The sequence below is a fragment of the Candoia aspera genome, chromosome 2 (genome assembly GCF_035149785.1).
Source record: "Candoia aspera isolate rCanAsp1 chromosome 2, rCanAsp1.hap2, whole genome shotgun sequence".
Classification (NCBI taxonomy): Eukaryota; Metazoa; Chordata; class Lepidosauria; order Squamata; family Boidae; genus Candoia; species Candoia aspera.
Window position 1 is genome coordinate 6,134,494 of NC_086154.1, and position 16,216 is coordinate 6,150,709.

At 44.7% G+C, this 16,216-nt stretch overlaps 3 protein-coding genes across 6 annotated transcripts in view; 2 read left to right on the forward strand and 1 right to left on the reverse strand.

The window, feature by feature from the left end:
• Positions 1–16,216, reverse strand: part of LOC134489776 (zinc finger protein 91-like) — a 73,145-nt gene that overhangs the window by 22,419 nt on the left and 34,510 nt on the right. The window lies entirely within an intron of this gene.
• On the forward strand, positions 1,004–5,587 carry LOC134491950 (zinc finger protein 883-like). Of its 2 annotated transcripts, none has more exons than XM_063296042.1 (5): positions 1,004–1,971; positions 2,222–2,342; positions 2,542–2,624; positions 2,751–2,868; positions 3,875–5,587. In XM_063296042.1, the coding sequence occupies exons 1-5, from the start codon at positions 1,864–1,866 to the stop codon at positions 5,332–5,334; spliced, it is 1,890 nt and encodes a 629-aa protein (XP_063152112.1). In that variant the 5' UTR covers positions 1,004–1,863; the 3' UTR covers positions 5,335–5,587. The 2 variants fall into 2 exon arrangements, with proteins under 2 accessions (XP_063152112.1, XP_063152113.1); XM_063296043.1 differs by having other exon boundaries at positions 2,225–2,342.
• On the forward strand, positions 7,750–13,112 carry LOC134491958 (zinc finger protein 883-like). Of its 3 annotated transcripts, none has more exons than XM_063296054.1 (4): positions 7,750–8,215; positions 8,380–8,462; positions 8,589–8,715; positions 10,034–13,112. In XM_063296054.1, the coding sequence occupies exons 2-4, from the start codon at positions 8,391–8,393 to the stop codon at positions 11,539–11,541; spliced, it is 1,707 nt and encodes a 568-aa protein (XP_063152124.1). In that variant the 5' UTR covers positions 7,750–8,215; positions 8,380–8,390; the 3' UTR covers positions 11,542–13,112. The 3 variants fall into 3 exon arrangements, with proteins under 3 accessions (XP_063152124.1, XP_063152122.1, XP_063152123.1); XM_063296052.1 differs by having other exon boundaries at positions 8,589–8,713; positions 10,029–13,112; XM_063296053.1 differs by having other exon boundaries at positions 7,750–8,145; positions 8,589–8,713; positions 10,029–13,112.

The window sequence follows — 16,216 nt, forward strand, 5'->3', positions numbered from 1 at the left end:
TAATGGTATAAAAGATGCTGTCTACCAACACAAAGGGCTCTCCTTTTCAGAGGAGAGACCCCCTTGTTACTTGAGCGCTCAAATAAAAGGGTTATCCTATGTCTCACTTGGTGTGTTTATTGGGACCCATACCAGGTTTAAAGGACTCCGGTCCTACGTTGTGATTTGAGGCCCTTCAGTAACTTGAGCCTGGTCATTTTTGCCTTAAGCAAAAGCAGATGCTTTACACTTGTTTTATATCAAGATGTTCAGTAAAACAGATAAACAGATAAAAGCTTTACGTTTTAAGCTTTTTTCTCTGCTTAGTCTTTATTTTTCACATTATTTTCACACTAAAGCCACAGACGCGGATTGCTAGAGCGGAGTCCTGCTCGGGGGCCGGAGCCTCAGCGCCGGGAAAGGCCACCCCTTCCTGCCTCCGACCAAGCGCGGCCGCTCTTCCTCCCGCCGCCTCGAAGGCTCCGCGGAGCGGGAGCAGGGACGCCCTCTTCGGACCTTCCCTACCGCCGCAGATTTGAGGATTGGCCGCCTCCCCTTCCGGTCGGGGTTGGGGGGCCTCCGGGTTGCCCTGGGAAACGGTCGTGTCGCGAGAGAGGTGAGCATCCTTTGTGGGGATGAGCGGCTAGGACAGGCGTTCGTGCCGGAGAGCCCGTGCAAACGAGCGTGTGCTCACCCTCAGTCTCGCGCCAGCCCTGCAGCCACGCTCACCTTCGGGCGCACACAGATGCACGCAGACCGCCTCCTCCCACCACACCTGGCAGCCTTGGCCTGCCTCCATCAACTCCTGTACAAGCATCCACCCGCTGCCTCTTCGCCTCTTCCCTTCCATCTCTTTCTCCCCAAGGCAAGATGGAGGCCGATGGACACCCATAGCATGTGGACTTGGATGCAGTGCACCCCTTCACTGCTGCTGGCCCCTTATCGCCACCTCCTCCTAGACAGCCATCTATGTCTGTTTTCATAGTTTTCAGTGGCTGAAAGCTTGTGGGTTTTTCAGTCCAGTTAGTATTTCCCTAAATGCCAGCTTTTCCAATTCATTATTGCCTTAGATGTATCCTGGCTGTGGCTGTCGAGCAGCGCTGAAGGACACCAACTAGCAATTTTATTTTTGGATTGTTTGTGGGCCTTAACTGGTTTAGTGCCTCCTTTTTGTGAGATGGCTGGTGGGTAATGAATGAGTGGAAACAGGAAGACAGAAGCAACAATTTAATTTAATTTAATTAATTTAATGTATTGGATTTGTTATGGCCGCCCACTCCAGAAGACTCCAGGCAGTTTACAAAATTCAGAAAACAATAAAAAAAATTAAAACAGTTAATAAAAACAAGGGAGTGATGGAGATGGTCTCCTGAATGGATGGGCTAAAGGAAGAAAAGGAAGGAGACTACAGTGTGGATGTGCTGACAGGCTTCTGTAGGTACATTAATATTTTTGGTGCCAATATAATGATGCCAATCCTCAGTGTCCTCCTGCTTTAATGGACAACATGTTATCTTTGCAGGTTCTGATCCCAACTTCAAGAAGGAAAGGTTGTGCCTTGTGACAAAAAAATAGAGAAAAGGCAGACTTTCTACAGTAGTCTAAGAAGTTTTCTTTAAGAAAAGATCTCATATGGACAAGGAAGATCTAGGTGGCCTTGGAGCAGAAGCTACTCTGCTTCCATCCAGGAAGGAAGCACTGGGCATTTCTGGGAAAGGACCATTCAGACACACGAGGAAGACACGGTCTGCTCAGTTACATGAAACCAAGACTTTTAGAAATACTGCCCTTGAAAAGTTTGCAGCCCAGTTGAGTTTCTCTGCTGTCAGTGGCCAAAACTAGAGTAAGAATTAGATCCTACAAAACGTAATTATACTTACAGTTATGGAGAGTCAGGACAGAGAATGTGCCTCAGAGGCCGGTGACCAGGTGGTGTCCTTGGCAGAAACTTTTCTCCTGTCCCAGGCAGAAAACAAGAAGGAAAAACAGCAGGTGAGAACATTTCTTTTTGATAATTCAGTGCGTATTGAAGGTACGCTAAACATTGTTTCATGAACTCCCCAGAGATGTTTTTTCATGTGATCTACAGAAATTTGTGCCAAACAGAAGGCATTACCACGATCATTCCTTCTCTAATTTATTTATTTGTTAAATTTCTCTGCTGCCCATCTCGCACACAACAACCCTGGGCGGCAAGTCCTTAGTCCTTGCCCTGAATTCATATTTGTTTTTTTAGGAAAAGAAGGAATTGACAGATGCTGTTCTCAAATCTTCTGAAGCCGAGAAGGGTCCATCAGAAAACAGACCAGGGTCCTTGCCAAGAGGAATCCTGGAGGAGAGGGAAGGAGCAGTGCTCTTACTGGGTAAGGAATAAGGGCCAAAATTGTCTTAGACATAACTCAGGAAACCTCACTGATGGATTTATGGTCCACTGAACTATTTGGGGGAGGAGGAAAGACATCTGTCTCCGCTGTGACTTGCTGAAAGAGTTTCTCCATGGGCACCAGCTGTTTTTTAAGGGAAGCAAACGCAACTGACTTGTACCCTCTCTTTCTCTCCCAGGTGATGGAACGATGCTGGAAACCAATACGCAGCCAGTGGTTTGTTTTGATGGAGGAGAAGCAGCTGGCGTGCAACTGGATCAGGTAGTGAGAAAAGTCTCTGTGGAGACGGGCCGGCAAGGAGCTGGGTGCTAATGTCCAGCTAACATCCAGCATCATCTTTATCATCTGCATTATCTCTAAGGAGGAAACATTTCCTTCTTCTTTCAGAGCCCCTTGACCTTGGAGGAGGTGGCCGTGTATTTCACAGAGGAGGAGTGGGCGCTGCTGGGTCCTGAGCAGAAAGCTCTCCACCAAGAAATTATGGAGGAGCTTATGGCATTTTTTGGTAGAGCATTTTACTTTTACAGCCGTTTCCCCTCATTTATTAGGATACCTCGTTGTTAAGGAAAGTGTTTAGCAAATCTTTTTCTGTAATGAGCGAACCGTGGTTTGACGGTAGCAAAAAATATGTCAGATGCGGTGTAATCAGAACCATTTAAAATTTAGCAGGGAGTTGCTTTAGTATGAGGGTGCGCATTACAAGTCTCAGTTATGTGAACGGTAGCTCAGATGCCTTCACTTTGTAAACAGACAGAGGTTACCGATAGAGCAGACCCCCTGCATCCATGCTCCCGCCTTGACTGCGTGACGCCCAGAAAGAGCTAGAAAGGAATCTTTTTTACACCCTGAGTTCTGCTTTGTGGCGATACAGGATATAACAGAGAAGGAATAAGTTCTTAGGAAGAGTGTTGGACAGACCTAGAAGCCCTGATGAGAAAGTTCTGCTACACTTTCCTCTGGTAGAGCTTTAGTATGGGAATTTTCTTTCGGTTCTGGAAAGCATTTGGGATGCAGCATTGGCATTAATATGCCCTCCCCAATTGGGCAGATCGGCTTGCCTCTCATGGTTCTCTCAGAGTCACTGTTTTAAGATGGATAGCCATATAAATCATGCAATCAATAAATAAATTCTGTGCTGGACAGCCTTGGGTGCGCAACCAGGTGTTGGACAAATACGGCCTATATGCAGCACAGTGTTTAAAACAGATCTGAGCAATTTTATCCACAAATTCAGCAGGCCTTGTTTTGTCCCATTTGTATGGTAGATTTCCTAATATTTACTTTCTCTGGAACAGTAGACCACTTCAGACCTCCCATGAATATCCTAATCCCAATTCTCTCCTTCCTTTAAGAAGAAAATAGGCGAGTAAGTTTGCTCAAGCAGTGTCCCTGGATGGATTAACTGTCTCTTGCCCAAATGTACATTTTCCTCATTAATTCAGAATATTCACAGATTTGAGGATCACTTTCAGAACTCAATGTTTACAAGTTTCCTTTCTTTATTCCTCCAGGTGATGAATGGAAAACTAAGAATAAAGGTGACTTATGTACACCTCAAAGAACTTTTACAGGAAAAAAACCATATCACTGCTTGGAATGTGGAAAGTGCCTTGGCACGAAGACCAAGCTTACCATACATCAAAGAAGTCATACAGGGGAAAAACCGTATGCATGCTTGGAGTGTGGAAAGTGCTTCAGTTCAAATGCATATCTGGGTAGACATCAACGAATTCACACAGGGGAGAAAACATGTAGGTGCTTGGAGTGTGGAAAATGCTTCAGTTCGAACACGCACCTCCGCAGACATCACAGAAGTCATACTGGGGAGAGACCGTATCATTGCTTGAAGTGTGGAAAGAGTTTCAGTGTGAGCAGTAATCTTGCTTCCCATTATAGAGTTCACACTGGTGAGAAGCCATATAAATGTTTGGAGTGCGGAAAATGCTTCAGTTCGAACAGACACCTAAATGTACATCACAGAACTCATACTGGGGAGAGACCATATACGTGCTTGGAGTGTGGAAGGAGCTTCAGCGTGAGCAGTTCTCTCACTTCCCATTATAGAATCCATTCAGGTGAGAAGCCCTATGAATGTTTGCAGTGTAGTAAATGTTTTGCTCGCAGTTCGGACCTTATGAAGCATAAAAAAATTCACACAGGAGAGAAACCCTATAAATGCTCAGACTGTGGAAAGAGCTTCATGCGCACTTCAGACCTTATTACACACAAAAAAATTCATATGGGGGAAAAACCACATAAATGCTTGGACTGTGGAAAGGGTTTCAGTAGAAAAAATAGCCTTTGCACACATCAAAGGACTCATATAGGAGAAAGACCCTATAAATGTTTGGAATGCGGAAAGAGTTTCAGTCAGAGGATAAATCTCACCTGTCATGAAAGAACACACACAGGAGAGAAGCCCTTTAAATGTTTAGAATGTGGAAAATGCTTTAGCGTGAGCAGTTCTCTTACTTCCCATCAAAGAATTCATACAGGAGAGAAACCCTATAAATGCTTAGAGTGTGGAAAATCCTTCCCTTGCAATTCTCACCTTACTAAGCATCAAAGAAATCATACAGGGGAGAAACCCTATAAATGCTTGGTGTGTGGGAAATGTTTCTATTGGAATGCACATCTTAATACTCATCAAAGAACTCATACAGGGGTGAAGCCGTATAAATGTTCAGAATGTGATAAATGCTTTTCTCGCAGTTACGACCTTGTTACACACACACACACACATATGGGCAATAAACCACACAAATGTTTGGAATGTGGAAAGTGCTTCATTACGAAGAGAAACCTTAACACACACACAAGAATTCACACAGGGGAGAGACCATACAAATGCTTGAAATGTGGAAAAAGTTTTGCTCAGAGGATAAATCTGAGTTCTCATCAAAATTCACATAGGGTAGAAACTGTAAATAAGCAAAAAAAAAAAGGCTCCCTTCTCGGGTGGCAGTTTTAAAAGCTGTTGCTAATATGTGAAATCACCTCCCTATAAGCAAACAGCAGGAAAAGCAAGAATCCGCCTACATTGAACTGAGCTGTTTATTAAAAATCAGTTTGGTAGAAATTAACTTTTTAAAAGCAGAAATTGGTTTTGCAAAAGCAAGTAAGTGCAAGAGACTTGCAGTTTGCAGAATCAAGGTAAATACTTGTATGCCATTGACTGAAATCTCTGTCTCACCATGAATAAAATATTTAATGTTATGCTTGAATTCTTGCAGCAGGAGAAAGAGAAGGGCTGTGGTGTCGCGATTCCCTACTTCAGGGCATAAAAACAACTGCTGAAGGTAGCTTGAAAGGTTTTGATCTATGCGAGTTCAGCAGTTTCTCAATCGTGCTGTTAAAGGCTTTTTTCCAAAACAATTTGTGGTCCTCTATGGAGTGTCGTGGGAGCTTGAAATGCTCTGATTCTGCCCTTGCTTTGAGTCCAGATGTCAGACTTGTGTCCATTAATTATTCTATGCAAAGTTGTCCTACGTAGAACCCAAAGGGGCATTGCCGGCAGATGAGTGAGGGAAAGCATGTGAAGTTGCCTCTAATCTTGTGTGTGAGGTTATTGGGGCCTGTGATGTTGCTGTTGGGGTACAGGTGGGAGCAAAATAGACATCTGGGCTTGTGGCAGAGTCTAATTCCCACGGTAGCATCATTGTCCTGTTTCTTGTCGCTTGTAAGAATCTGCTTTGCAAAGCCCAGATTCTGTCCACAGTGATACTGCAGCCAAATGACAAAGCTCAACTCTTTCACGCGAGAGGATTCACGTTGAAGAGAAAAATCTGGTGGATGGAAAGACAGGCTTTGGCGTCACGTCGGGACTCTCCCTTCTGTGCTCAGCGTCTGGTCCCACGCAGTTCGCCCAGCCTCGAAGCGCGCCAGGTGGGGCTCGGCTGCGGGTGCGGCCGGCAAGGGTTAAGGCCACGGACGCCGATTGCTAGAGCGGAGTCCTGCTCGGGAGGCGGGGCCTCAGCGCCGGGAAAGGCCACCCCTTCCTGCCTCCGACCAAGCGCGGCCGCTCTTCCTCCCGCCGCCTCGAAGGCTCCGCGGAGCGGGAGCAGGGACGCCCTCTTCGGACCTTCCCTACCGCCGCGGATTTGAGGATTGGCCGCCTCCCCTTCCGGTCGGGGTTGGGGGGCCTCCGGGTTGCCCTGGGAAACGGTCGTGTCGCGAGAGAGGTGAGCATCCTTTGTGGGGATGAGCGGCTAGGACAGGCGTTCGTGCCGGAGAGCCCGTGCAAACGAGCGTGTGCTCACCCTCAGTCTCGCGCCAGCCCTGCAGCCACGCTCACCTTCGGGCGCACACAGATGCACGCAGACCGCCTCCTCCCACCACACCTGGCAGCCTTGGCCTGCCTCCATCAACTCCTGTACAAGCATCCACCCGCTGCCTCCCTCCTTTCCCATCCGAGCAAGAGGGAGAGGCCGATGGACACCCACGGCGTGCCCAGTGCTCTCCCCCAGCCGAGTGGGTCTTCCTTGGGTGCAGAGGCCTCCTCTAGCTGCATGGGGCCGCTTATCGCCACGTCCTGCTTGCCAGCAACCCGGGTCTGTGTAGTGATGGAGACGTGGCTAGAAGCTTGTGGTTTTTCAATCCAGTCGCTCTTCTCCTAAGCTCAGGCTTTTCCATGGAGCTTGAGACTTGGACTGATGCAGGTCCTGAGTGCCCTACAGCTCCAAAGTAGTATTGCTATTTTCAGATCGTTTGCACCAATCAGACAGCTCCTGAGCTGAGAGTCTCCTTTTTGTGAGATGGCTGGTGGGAAGTGGATGGGTGGAGGAGTGGCGGCAGGAAGACAGAGGTTGTATTTGTGCCAGGGAGGGGTGGAGGTGGTCCCTGGAATGTTTGGCCAAGGAAAGAGAGACAGGCAAGAACCGTATTTATGTGCTGACCGGCTTCTGCCGGAACATGAATGCTTGTAGGTGCAAGTACTCTGATGCCGACTGTCAGTGTCTTTTCTCTTTGAACAGGGGTACAGTTTTCCTAAGGGGGAAGATTGCACTTTTGACAGAAATGAGAAGATGTTGGGAGATTTCAAGTTTCCTTTAAGAAAAATTTGATTGAGGAAAAGAAATCAGAGCAGTGGGCATTTCTCAGAAAGGACATGGAAGAGGATGCTCTGTGTTTGGTTACAAAGCACCAGAACTTTCAGAGATACTGCTGCCCTTGAAGCGTTGGCAGACCAACCAACTTTCTCTGCTGTTAGGGGCCAAAACTAGAATAAGACTCAATAGCTCTGATCCTATATTCTAGAGGTGACGGACTCGTCCCTGGGGGAGCTGGGGATGTTGACGACCGACAGGAAGCTCTGGCGTGGGCTGGTCCATGAAGTCACGAAGAGTCGGAAGCGACTAAACGAATAAACAACAACAACAAGCTCTGATCCTGGACTAGGTAATTGTCCTTGTGCCAGATATGGAGAACCTGGAGAGAGAATGTGCCTCAGAGGCCAGTGACCAGGTGGTGTCCTTCGGAGAAAGATTTCTCCTGCCTCAGGCAGAGAACAAGAGTGGAGAAGAACAGCAGGTGAGAACATTTCCTTTGGAGAGCTCAGGGCATGTCAAACATATATCTGAAAACGGCTCTAACAAGTGTTTTCATTCCTTTTGTAATGCTTCGATTTTGCCTTTAATTTTTTTGTTTTTGTTTTAGGAAAGTAAAGCATTTCCAGAAGTTCTCCCTGAATTCCCTGAAGCTGTAAAGGGTCCGTTGGAAAACAGACCAGGGTCCCTGCCCAGAGGAATCCTGGAGGAGAGAGAAGGAGCAGTGCTCTCATGGGGTAAGGAGCAAGGGTTCATCACTGTCTTTGGCCTTTTCTCTCTCCAGCATTCAGGAAACCTCACTGACAGGTTTATGGTCTGCTGAACTGTTTGCAGGAGGATGAAAGGGATCTGTGAGTTCTTTATTCAGCACTTGAAGAATTTCTCTGCAGGCATCAGCTCTTCGGTTGGTGGCCAGCTGTTTTCTAAGGGAAGCAAGCGCAACTGACTTGTACCCTCTCTTTCTCTCCCAGGTGATGAAACGATGCTGGAAACCAATACGCAGCCAGCGGTTTGTTTTGATGGAGGAGAAGCAGCTGGCGTGCAACTGGATCAGGTAGTGAGAAAAGTCTCTGTGGAGACGGGCCGGCAAGGAGCTGGATGCTAATGTCCAGCTAACATCCAGCATCATCTTTATCATCTGCATTATCTCTAAGGAGGAAACATTTCCTTCTTCCTTCAGAGCCCCTTGACCTTGGAGGAGGTACTTGTACATTTCACTGAAGCAGAGTGGGCGCTGCTGGGTCCAGAACAGAAAGCTCTCCACCAAGAAATTATGGAAGAAATCAGTGGGATTTTATCTTCTCTTGGTAGGGCATTCTATGTGCCAAACCTTTTTTTTCTCATCTACTGTTTGTTACTGCTTATCTGTGTCACTGTTTGTTAAGTAAAATAGCTAGCAAGCATTTCTGTATAAGGAAGCAGGTATTAACTATCGCTTGATATTGGGTGAAATTATTTAAATCCCAGTGTCACTCAAAGGCAGAATTCTAAACTTATCTGCAAGTTATCTCAGCCTGGGATTACAAGCCACTATCACTGTCTGGGCTGTGACTCATATTTAGTCAGCTTTAATTCCCTAAAATGGACAGAAATGACTGATAAAAGACATCATCTGCTTACAAATTATCCCGGCTGGAATGTGTAATGTTCCAGAAAGAGCTATAAAGGAAACTTTTCTGAATACAAGGATGGTGCTAGGAGTAAATATGTCCCACAATCTAGATGACAAGAATAAAAAAGAAATAAGGTGTTAAAACGAGTGTTGGACAGGATTGGAAACCCTTTGACAGCCCTCTGCCATTCGTTCTGGTAGAGTACTTTGGGCAAATAGGAAGTCAAACAAGTTATTAACAAATGAGTAAGGTCACAAGGGACGCGGTGGCGTTGCGGGTTAAACCGCTGAGCTGCGAAGCTTGCCGATCAGAAGGTCGGCGGTTCGAATCCGCGTGACGGGGTGAGCTCCCGTTGCTAGTCCCAGCTCCTGCCAACCTAGCAGTTCGAAAACATGCAAATGTGAGTAGATTAATAGGTACCGCTTCGGCGGGCAGGTAATGGCGTTCCGTGTAGTCATGCTGGCCACATGACCACGGAAGTGTCTTCGGACAGACGCCGGCTCTTCGGCTTTGAAACGGAGATGAGCACCGCCCCCTAGAGTCGGACACGACTGGACTTAATGTCAAGGGAAACCTTTACCTTTACCTAAGGTCACAAGAAGAAAGGTTTGTTCTTGTGTTGGGAACACTGATAATCTGAAAAATCAAAGTTTAATATTACAATTTTCTTTCTGTCTTAGAAAGGATTTGGGACAACCCCCAGATGTATTGGCTTGCCTCTTCAATTTTAATTCAATTCCCAGTTATTCATTTCTTGAATTAGTTAACCTTGCAGAATGAAACAGCTAAGTGGGAATAACTAATTTCCAGAAGAAATCATGGTCAAAGTGGGATTTGAAACCCAGGTTCCCATAGGCTTACACTAGACACTCTCTGCACCAGCTTTATGTAATTCCTGTTACGTGAATGATAAGAGCTGCTCAGTGCCATATGAAGTGCTTCAGTTTTTCACAATCATTGATTTAGAATATTTGGTAATTTTGGGGTTAATTTCCTGTCTTTATTCCTGAAGGTGATAAATGGAAAAATAAGGATAAAGGAAAACCATGTCCACTTCAGAGAATCTGCATAGGGAAGAAACCATGTAAATGCTTGGAATGTGGAAAGTGCTTGAGTTCTAACACCAACCTACGTCGACATCAAAAAATTCACACTGGGGAGGGATCATGTACGTGCTTGGAATGTGGAAAGTGCTTCAGTACAAAAGACAAGCTGATTATTCACAGAAGAAGTCACACGGGGGAGAAGCCTTATAAATGCCTGGAGTGTGGAAAATGCTGGACTTCAAATACAAACCTACGCAGACATCAAAGAACTCATACTGGGGAGAAACCATACCAATGCTCGCAATGTGGAAAATGTTTTGCTGGCAGTCCAGACCTTATTAATCATAAAAGGATTCATACAGGGGAGAAACCCTATAAATGTTTAGCGTGTGATAAATGCTTTGCTCGCAGTTCAGACCTTATTAAACATAAAAATATTCACATGGGAGAGAAACCCTATCAGTGCTTGGAGTGCGGAAAATGCTTTGTACACAGTCCAGGCCTTACTGCGCATAAAAGAACCCACACAGGAGAGAAACCCTATCAATGCCTGGAGTGTGGGAAATGTTTTGCTGGCAGTCCAGACCTTGTTAAACATAAAAGGATTCATACAGGGGAGAAACCCTATCAGTGCCTGGAGTGTGGGAAATGCTTTGCTCGCAGTTCAGACCTTGTTAAACATATAAAAAATCATGCCGGTGAAAAGCCACATAAATGTGTAGAGTGTGGAAAATGCTTTGCTCGCAGTCCAGACCTTATCACACACAAAAGAATTCATACAGGGGAGAAACCCTATAGGTGTTTGGATTGTGGTAAATGCTTTGCTCGGAGTTCAGACCTTGTTAAACACACAAAAAGCCACACGGGGGAAAAGCCCCATCAGTGTTTAGAATGTGGAAAGTGTTTCATTACAAAGACAAACCTCAGCAAACATAAAAGAACTCACACTGGAGAGAGACCATACAAATGTTTGGAATGTGAAAAAAGTTTCAGTCAGAGGATTAATCTCACGGCCCATGAAAGAACCCACACGGGGGAGAAGCCCTATAAATGTTTGGAATGTGGAAAGAGCTTTGTTACAAAGACAAATCTTAACACGCACAAACGAACACACACTGGAGAGAGACCCTATAAATGCTTGGAATGTGAAAAGAGTTTTAATCAGAGGATTCATCTTGACTCCCATCAAAAAATTCATACAGGGGAGAAGCTACACAAATGTTTGGAATGTGGGAAGAGTTTCAGTCGGAGGATTAATCTCGCGGCCCATGAAAGAACTCACACGGGGGAGAAGCCCTATAAATGTGTGGAATGTGGAAAAAGCTTTGTTACAAAGACAAATCTTAACACACACAAACGAACACACACTGGAGAGAGGCCATATGGATGCTGGAAATGTGGAAAGAGTTTTAATCAGAGGATTCATCTCAGTTCCCATCAACGGACTCATACTGCTAGAAAAGAAAAATTATAGGTGGAAGTTTTTTATATTCTTTAATGTACGAAATAGCTGCCTCAAAGAGGGTAATAATACTAACAGCAGGTAAAGGAAGAGGCCTGCATTGGAATGAGTTCAATGTTCTTTGGTGGAAATTGATTCTGTTGATCTGGTGAAGCTGGTAGCTGATGGTCTCCTGCTGAGAACAATAGAAACATGTTCTGATGAGATAAGATGGCTTGTGAACTTTGCCTAGATTAGCAGGTGGGAAGGAGGCATAAAAATGATCTATAGTGTAGCATAGTAATATCAATATGCTCTTAATTTATATTTCTCCGGTCTTAAATCATTTACAAAGTGATGTTCATCGTAGCAAAATCAGGACTAGCAAAATCGGCACCAAGTCAAACAGGAGAGGAGAGAAAATCCTTTACTTTGTGAACCTGTGTTAGATCAGCCAATTTGAAACCTGATGTCCAAGAGGATGTTAGAACTATAATAAATTTAGCATTTAATCTGTTTCAAGTCAAGAAGAAATTTCCTCTTGAAGAGTGCTATTAAAGAACCACAACGATTGGAAAGAGTTGCAGATTGTAGTCGATATCTATTTGTCTGTATAGTTTTCCAGAACATCATGAGAACATCCTTCTTTTTACTAATTGGTTAAAAGACTGACCTTGAAATTTGAAGTAGATGATTTTTAAGTTCAGCTGGCAGATGGCCAAGGGAAAGTGATCTAAGATGTGCTAACGTTTCCTTTAAGAAAAGATACTTAGAGCTCTTGTGAGCTTAATAAGGTGTAATTTACAAAGCGTGAAATGCGGATTTTTCAAGACTACCTTACGAAACACTTCAGTGCAAGCTATGCATAGGAGCATCATTTCCAGAAGAGGTAATATCTTAATTGAGGCTTCCCATTTAAAATTCTAATAGATCTCAAAGGATGTCAAAATCTCAGAAGATTAAAGCACTGAATTAAAAGTTTTCAGACAATTAAAACTAACACTTGGCTGATTTACATGATGCTACAGATAAGGTTGACAGAGTTTTTGAATGTTTGCTGGAAAAAGACAACATGTGAACAGCAAAGCTAGAGGTGATTCAAAACTTTGTATGTTGGATATAGGAAACAGATAATTTTAATCTGTCCGTCCGACAAATTGAATAAGGCCTCGTTTGAATAAGAAAATGAGAATGTTGTGCGATATTTTTCCAATTATTTCCAATAATTATCAATTATCTGTAACATAGTTAATTATCAGATTCTGAATTGTCAGCTGTCATGTTAAAGACGGTAGCAATTAGTGGCTTATGTTTGTGCCGATTGCTGTATTTCATTATAAAATTGTTAAACTGTAGCCCTACACCCAAGAGATACTACAATAAAAGTGCACAATTTGGGTCAGCCTGTGGGCTGCTGTGGCTTTAATTAGGCACACAAAATGCCACAATTCCAAAAAGCTGAAGTGGGCCAGAAGCCAAAGACAGTAGGACCATTTAGCAAGCCTGACAATAAGGTAAAAAAATAAAAATTCAACAGAGAAAAGGGCTTTATGTTTTATCTGTTTTACTAAAGCTTTTAATAAAACTGAGTGTAAGGCATTTAATGAATTCCACATTCTTGATATTACTGAAATAATAGTTTGAAGTATGTACATGCCCTTCAGTATTCTTTAGGATGTCTGGTGAGATAGAAGCTGTTCCAACCCAAGCTGATCTTCCAAGCTGGCATTGTGCATGGTGATGGTTCTCTCTGGTCACAAACATTGCTCGCATCAGTGTCAAACTGATTTTTAGAGCATGCCTCCTTAGAGCTGGAAAGGATGTTTCCTTGATGTATACTTCGTAGAAGTCCACCCGGCTTCCTAGAAGATCTTCCAGTTTGAACCTTAGGAGAAAAACTTCTGATCCTACACTGAATGATGGTGTCAGAATTTCAGTCACTTTTCACCTCTCATCATGCTCAGTTGTTGAGTTGTTGGTAAGTCCTTAGCAATGGGAAATGGTCCAAGTTACTACTCTGCCACAATTTACATTTTACTGTACTATACAGGCAGTCCTTGGTTTACATCCATTAATTTATTGACCATTCAGCTACAGCGGCGCTGAAAAAATGGACTTACGACTGGTCAACATTCCATCCGTCACAGTGCCTCTGCGGTCATGTGATCAAAATTTGGGCACGTGGCAACTGGCAGGCATTTACAACTGCTCCTCCGCTGCTGCCACCCCGAACTGACCTTTGCTGTCCTCTTCACCTGTCTCCCCTCTGCTGGGTTTACCAATGCCAGCTAGCCTCAAGCCCTGTGGCGTGGAGGCTCTGTCAGCCATGCTGTTCAGGGTGCCCCTGCCCCTGACTGCCACCTCTCACTGCGGTTGCCTTTCTTCACAGAAAGCTCTTGGCTGAGCAGCCACCAGGAATTGCCACCAGGCATCCTGGCCATGTGCGGGGGAGGCACAGTGGAAGCATCCCTGCCTTGCTGCCCAGCAGGAGGATCACCCCAGCTGGCAGTGGAGGAAGGTGCTTCGATTGAAACGCAGAATTGTGCGCATTCCACAGAGAGGCTTGCGCAGGGCAAAGCCCTACACAGCACATGCTTGGGATGTGCATTCGCATTAAACCCCCCTTTCCCGAAGTATTGTTTTCATTGTTCATCTGCGTTCATTTTGGTGTTTGGATTTTTAGGGGAGGTGTCTACATTAAGATTACGCTAAAGGGAGCTGTGGTAGCAAAAACTTTAGGAACCCTAAACAAATACTCAGTTTAAGATTTAATTAATATTCAGTTTAATATTTAATCTTCAGTTTTAACTGAATATTTGTTGGTATTTTTATCTTTGAAGTCCAAACAAGTGCCAAAAGCCCAGACTGAAGAGGGTGCTTCTATACCCACTTGGTTAAATGGGAGTGAGAGTTCAGGAGAAACAGCAGTGAGCTGAACGCTGTGGGAATGGGGTCCTCTCATGCGCCAACCAATCTCATGAAGGACTAAAACAAAAAAGTCTCCCTAGATTCAGATTTCCAGTCTAGCCTACAATCCTGGGATTTCTTGGTGATCTCTCATCCAACCACTAACCAGGTCCAACCTTTCAGTGGAAGAGAATATCTGTAGCCCAGGGCTGACCTATAGAGTTCTTGATGATCTCTGAGTTGCAGACATTTTGTTACCCAGCTAGGTAACATCATGTGAGCGAAGGAAGATGGATGCTTTGGAACTGTGGTGTTGGAGGAAAACTCTGAGAGTGCCTTGGACTGCAAGAAGATCAAACCAGTCCATACTCCAGGAAGTAAAGCCAGACTGCTCACTTGAGAGAATGATATTAAAGGCCAAACTGAAATACTTTGGTCACATCATGAGAAGACAGGACACCCTGGAGAAGATGCTGATGCTGGGGAGAGTGGAGGGCAAAAGGAAGAGGGGCTGACCAAGGGCAAGGTGGATGGATGATATTCTGGAGGTGACGGACTCGTCCCTGGGGGAGCTGGGGGTGTTGACAACCGACAGGAAGCTCTGGCATGGGCTGGTCCATGAAGTCACGAAGAGTCGGAAGCGACTAAATGAATAAACAACAACAAGATTATCTAGGAGGTGATGCCTAGTGGGATGTCAGAGAAAAGATGGACTATAAAAGCAATAATAAAATAATCATACATTCAATTATCTATTTTAAGTCATCTCTTTGAGCTGTGATTTGTATCATTTGCTTGGGCACAGCTGCATCTGCAAACACAACCGCCCTGCTTCTGTCCTCAAAAAAAAAAAAAAAAAAATCAAGTTTGCTGTGGTGTTGAGGGGGGAAAATGCCGCCCTCTGAATTCTCATAAAAGCTCTCTTTAATGATGTGCAATCAAGTCGTTTTTGACTCCTAGCGCCCACATAGATAGATTTTCTCCAGCACACTAACCTGTTATTTCATAACTCCCTTGGTGCGCTCACTGCCACTGTAACTGAATCAAAGTAACAGACATTTAAGCATACATACAATAACGACATCTCATAAATATTATTAAAAATATTTGGTCTGCTGGATGGTAAACCTTTGTTTCCCATCTGCCTACCCAGCACCATGCCTGCTGCATCTTTTATGCAAGTGTCAGGCAAGAAAAAAATTCCACTTAAAAAAAGAGAAATAGTTGAAATAGTAATTATGAGAATAAACTAATTCAGGATTTTGAGGGTTGTCCTCACTCGTGGGCAAACACAGCTAATTTTTAGTGTGCTTGTTGGCTTACTTTTTGTACTGTTTTCCTGTCTTGTCTCCCCCTTCTCGTACCTATTTTCAGACTCCCATCGTTAGACCTTCAGAGCGTGCGGCGTGCTCAGGCGACTTGGCGCTCCAGTTCTGCAGGAAACAGCCACCAGGGGGCGCCCTGTGCACCGAGCGGCTTCCAGCTTGCAAAAAGAACATAATTCGATCAGCTCTTGCAGCCCTGGAAGTTTAGAGGAAGTAGGGGTTCTTGCCCGGAATCTTGCCTCTCTAGGAAACAACGCTCTCTCTCTTTAACCCTTACATAGGCAATGGAATAGTGTAGAGGTAGATCGTTCCTCATAAAGAGCAAAAGTAGCCATGGCTGCTATAACCAGTTATAACCATAAGAGAGGCAGCACTCTGTGTAATGCTGCTTATCCTGAAGGGGCGTAGCGTGATGGGTATATCTGCATGCAGGCCCTCCTAAAGCCGCAGACAATGGCATCACGTTATTCCCCCCT

What these genes read in the sequence shown, in the direction of transcription:
- LOC134491950 (XM_063296042.1), top strand. Translation starts at nt 1,864, where the DNA reads ATGGAGAGTCAGGACAGAGAATGTGCCTCAGAGGCCGGTGACCAGGTG. An exon ending in ACAAGAAGGAAAAACAGCAG is followed by an intron (nt 1,972 to 2,221) that starts GTGAGAACATTT and finishes TTTTAGGAAAAG; the next exon opens with AAGGAATTGACAGATGCTGT. An exon ending in AGGAGCAGTGCTCTTACTGG is followed by an intron (nt 2,343 to 2,541) that starts GTAAGGAATAAG and finishes TTTCTCTCCCAG; the next exon opens with GTGATGGAACGATGCTGGAA.
- LOC134491958 (XM_063296052.1), top strand. Translation starts at nt 8,391, where the DNA reads ATGCTGGAAACCAATACGCAGCCAGCGGTTTGTTTTGATGGAGGAGAA. An exon ending in CTGGCGTGCAACTGGATCAG is followed by an intron (nt 8,463 to 8,588) that starts GTAGTGAGAAAA and finishes TTCTTCCTTCAG; the next exon opens with AGCCCCTTGACCTTGGAGGA. An exon ending in AGTGGGATTTTATCTTCTCT is followed by an intron (nt 8,714 to 10,028) that starts TGGTAGGGCATT and finishes TGTCTTTATTCC; the next exon opens with TGAAGGTGATAAATGGAAAA.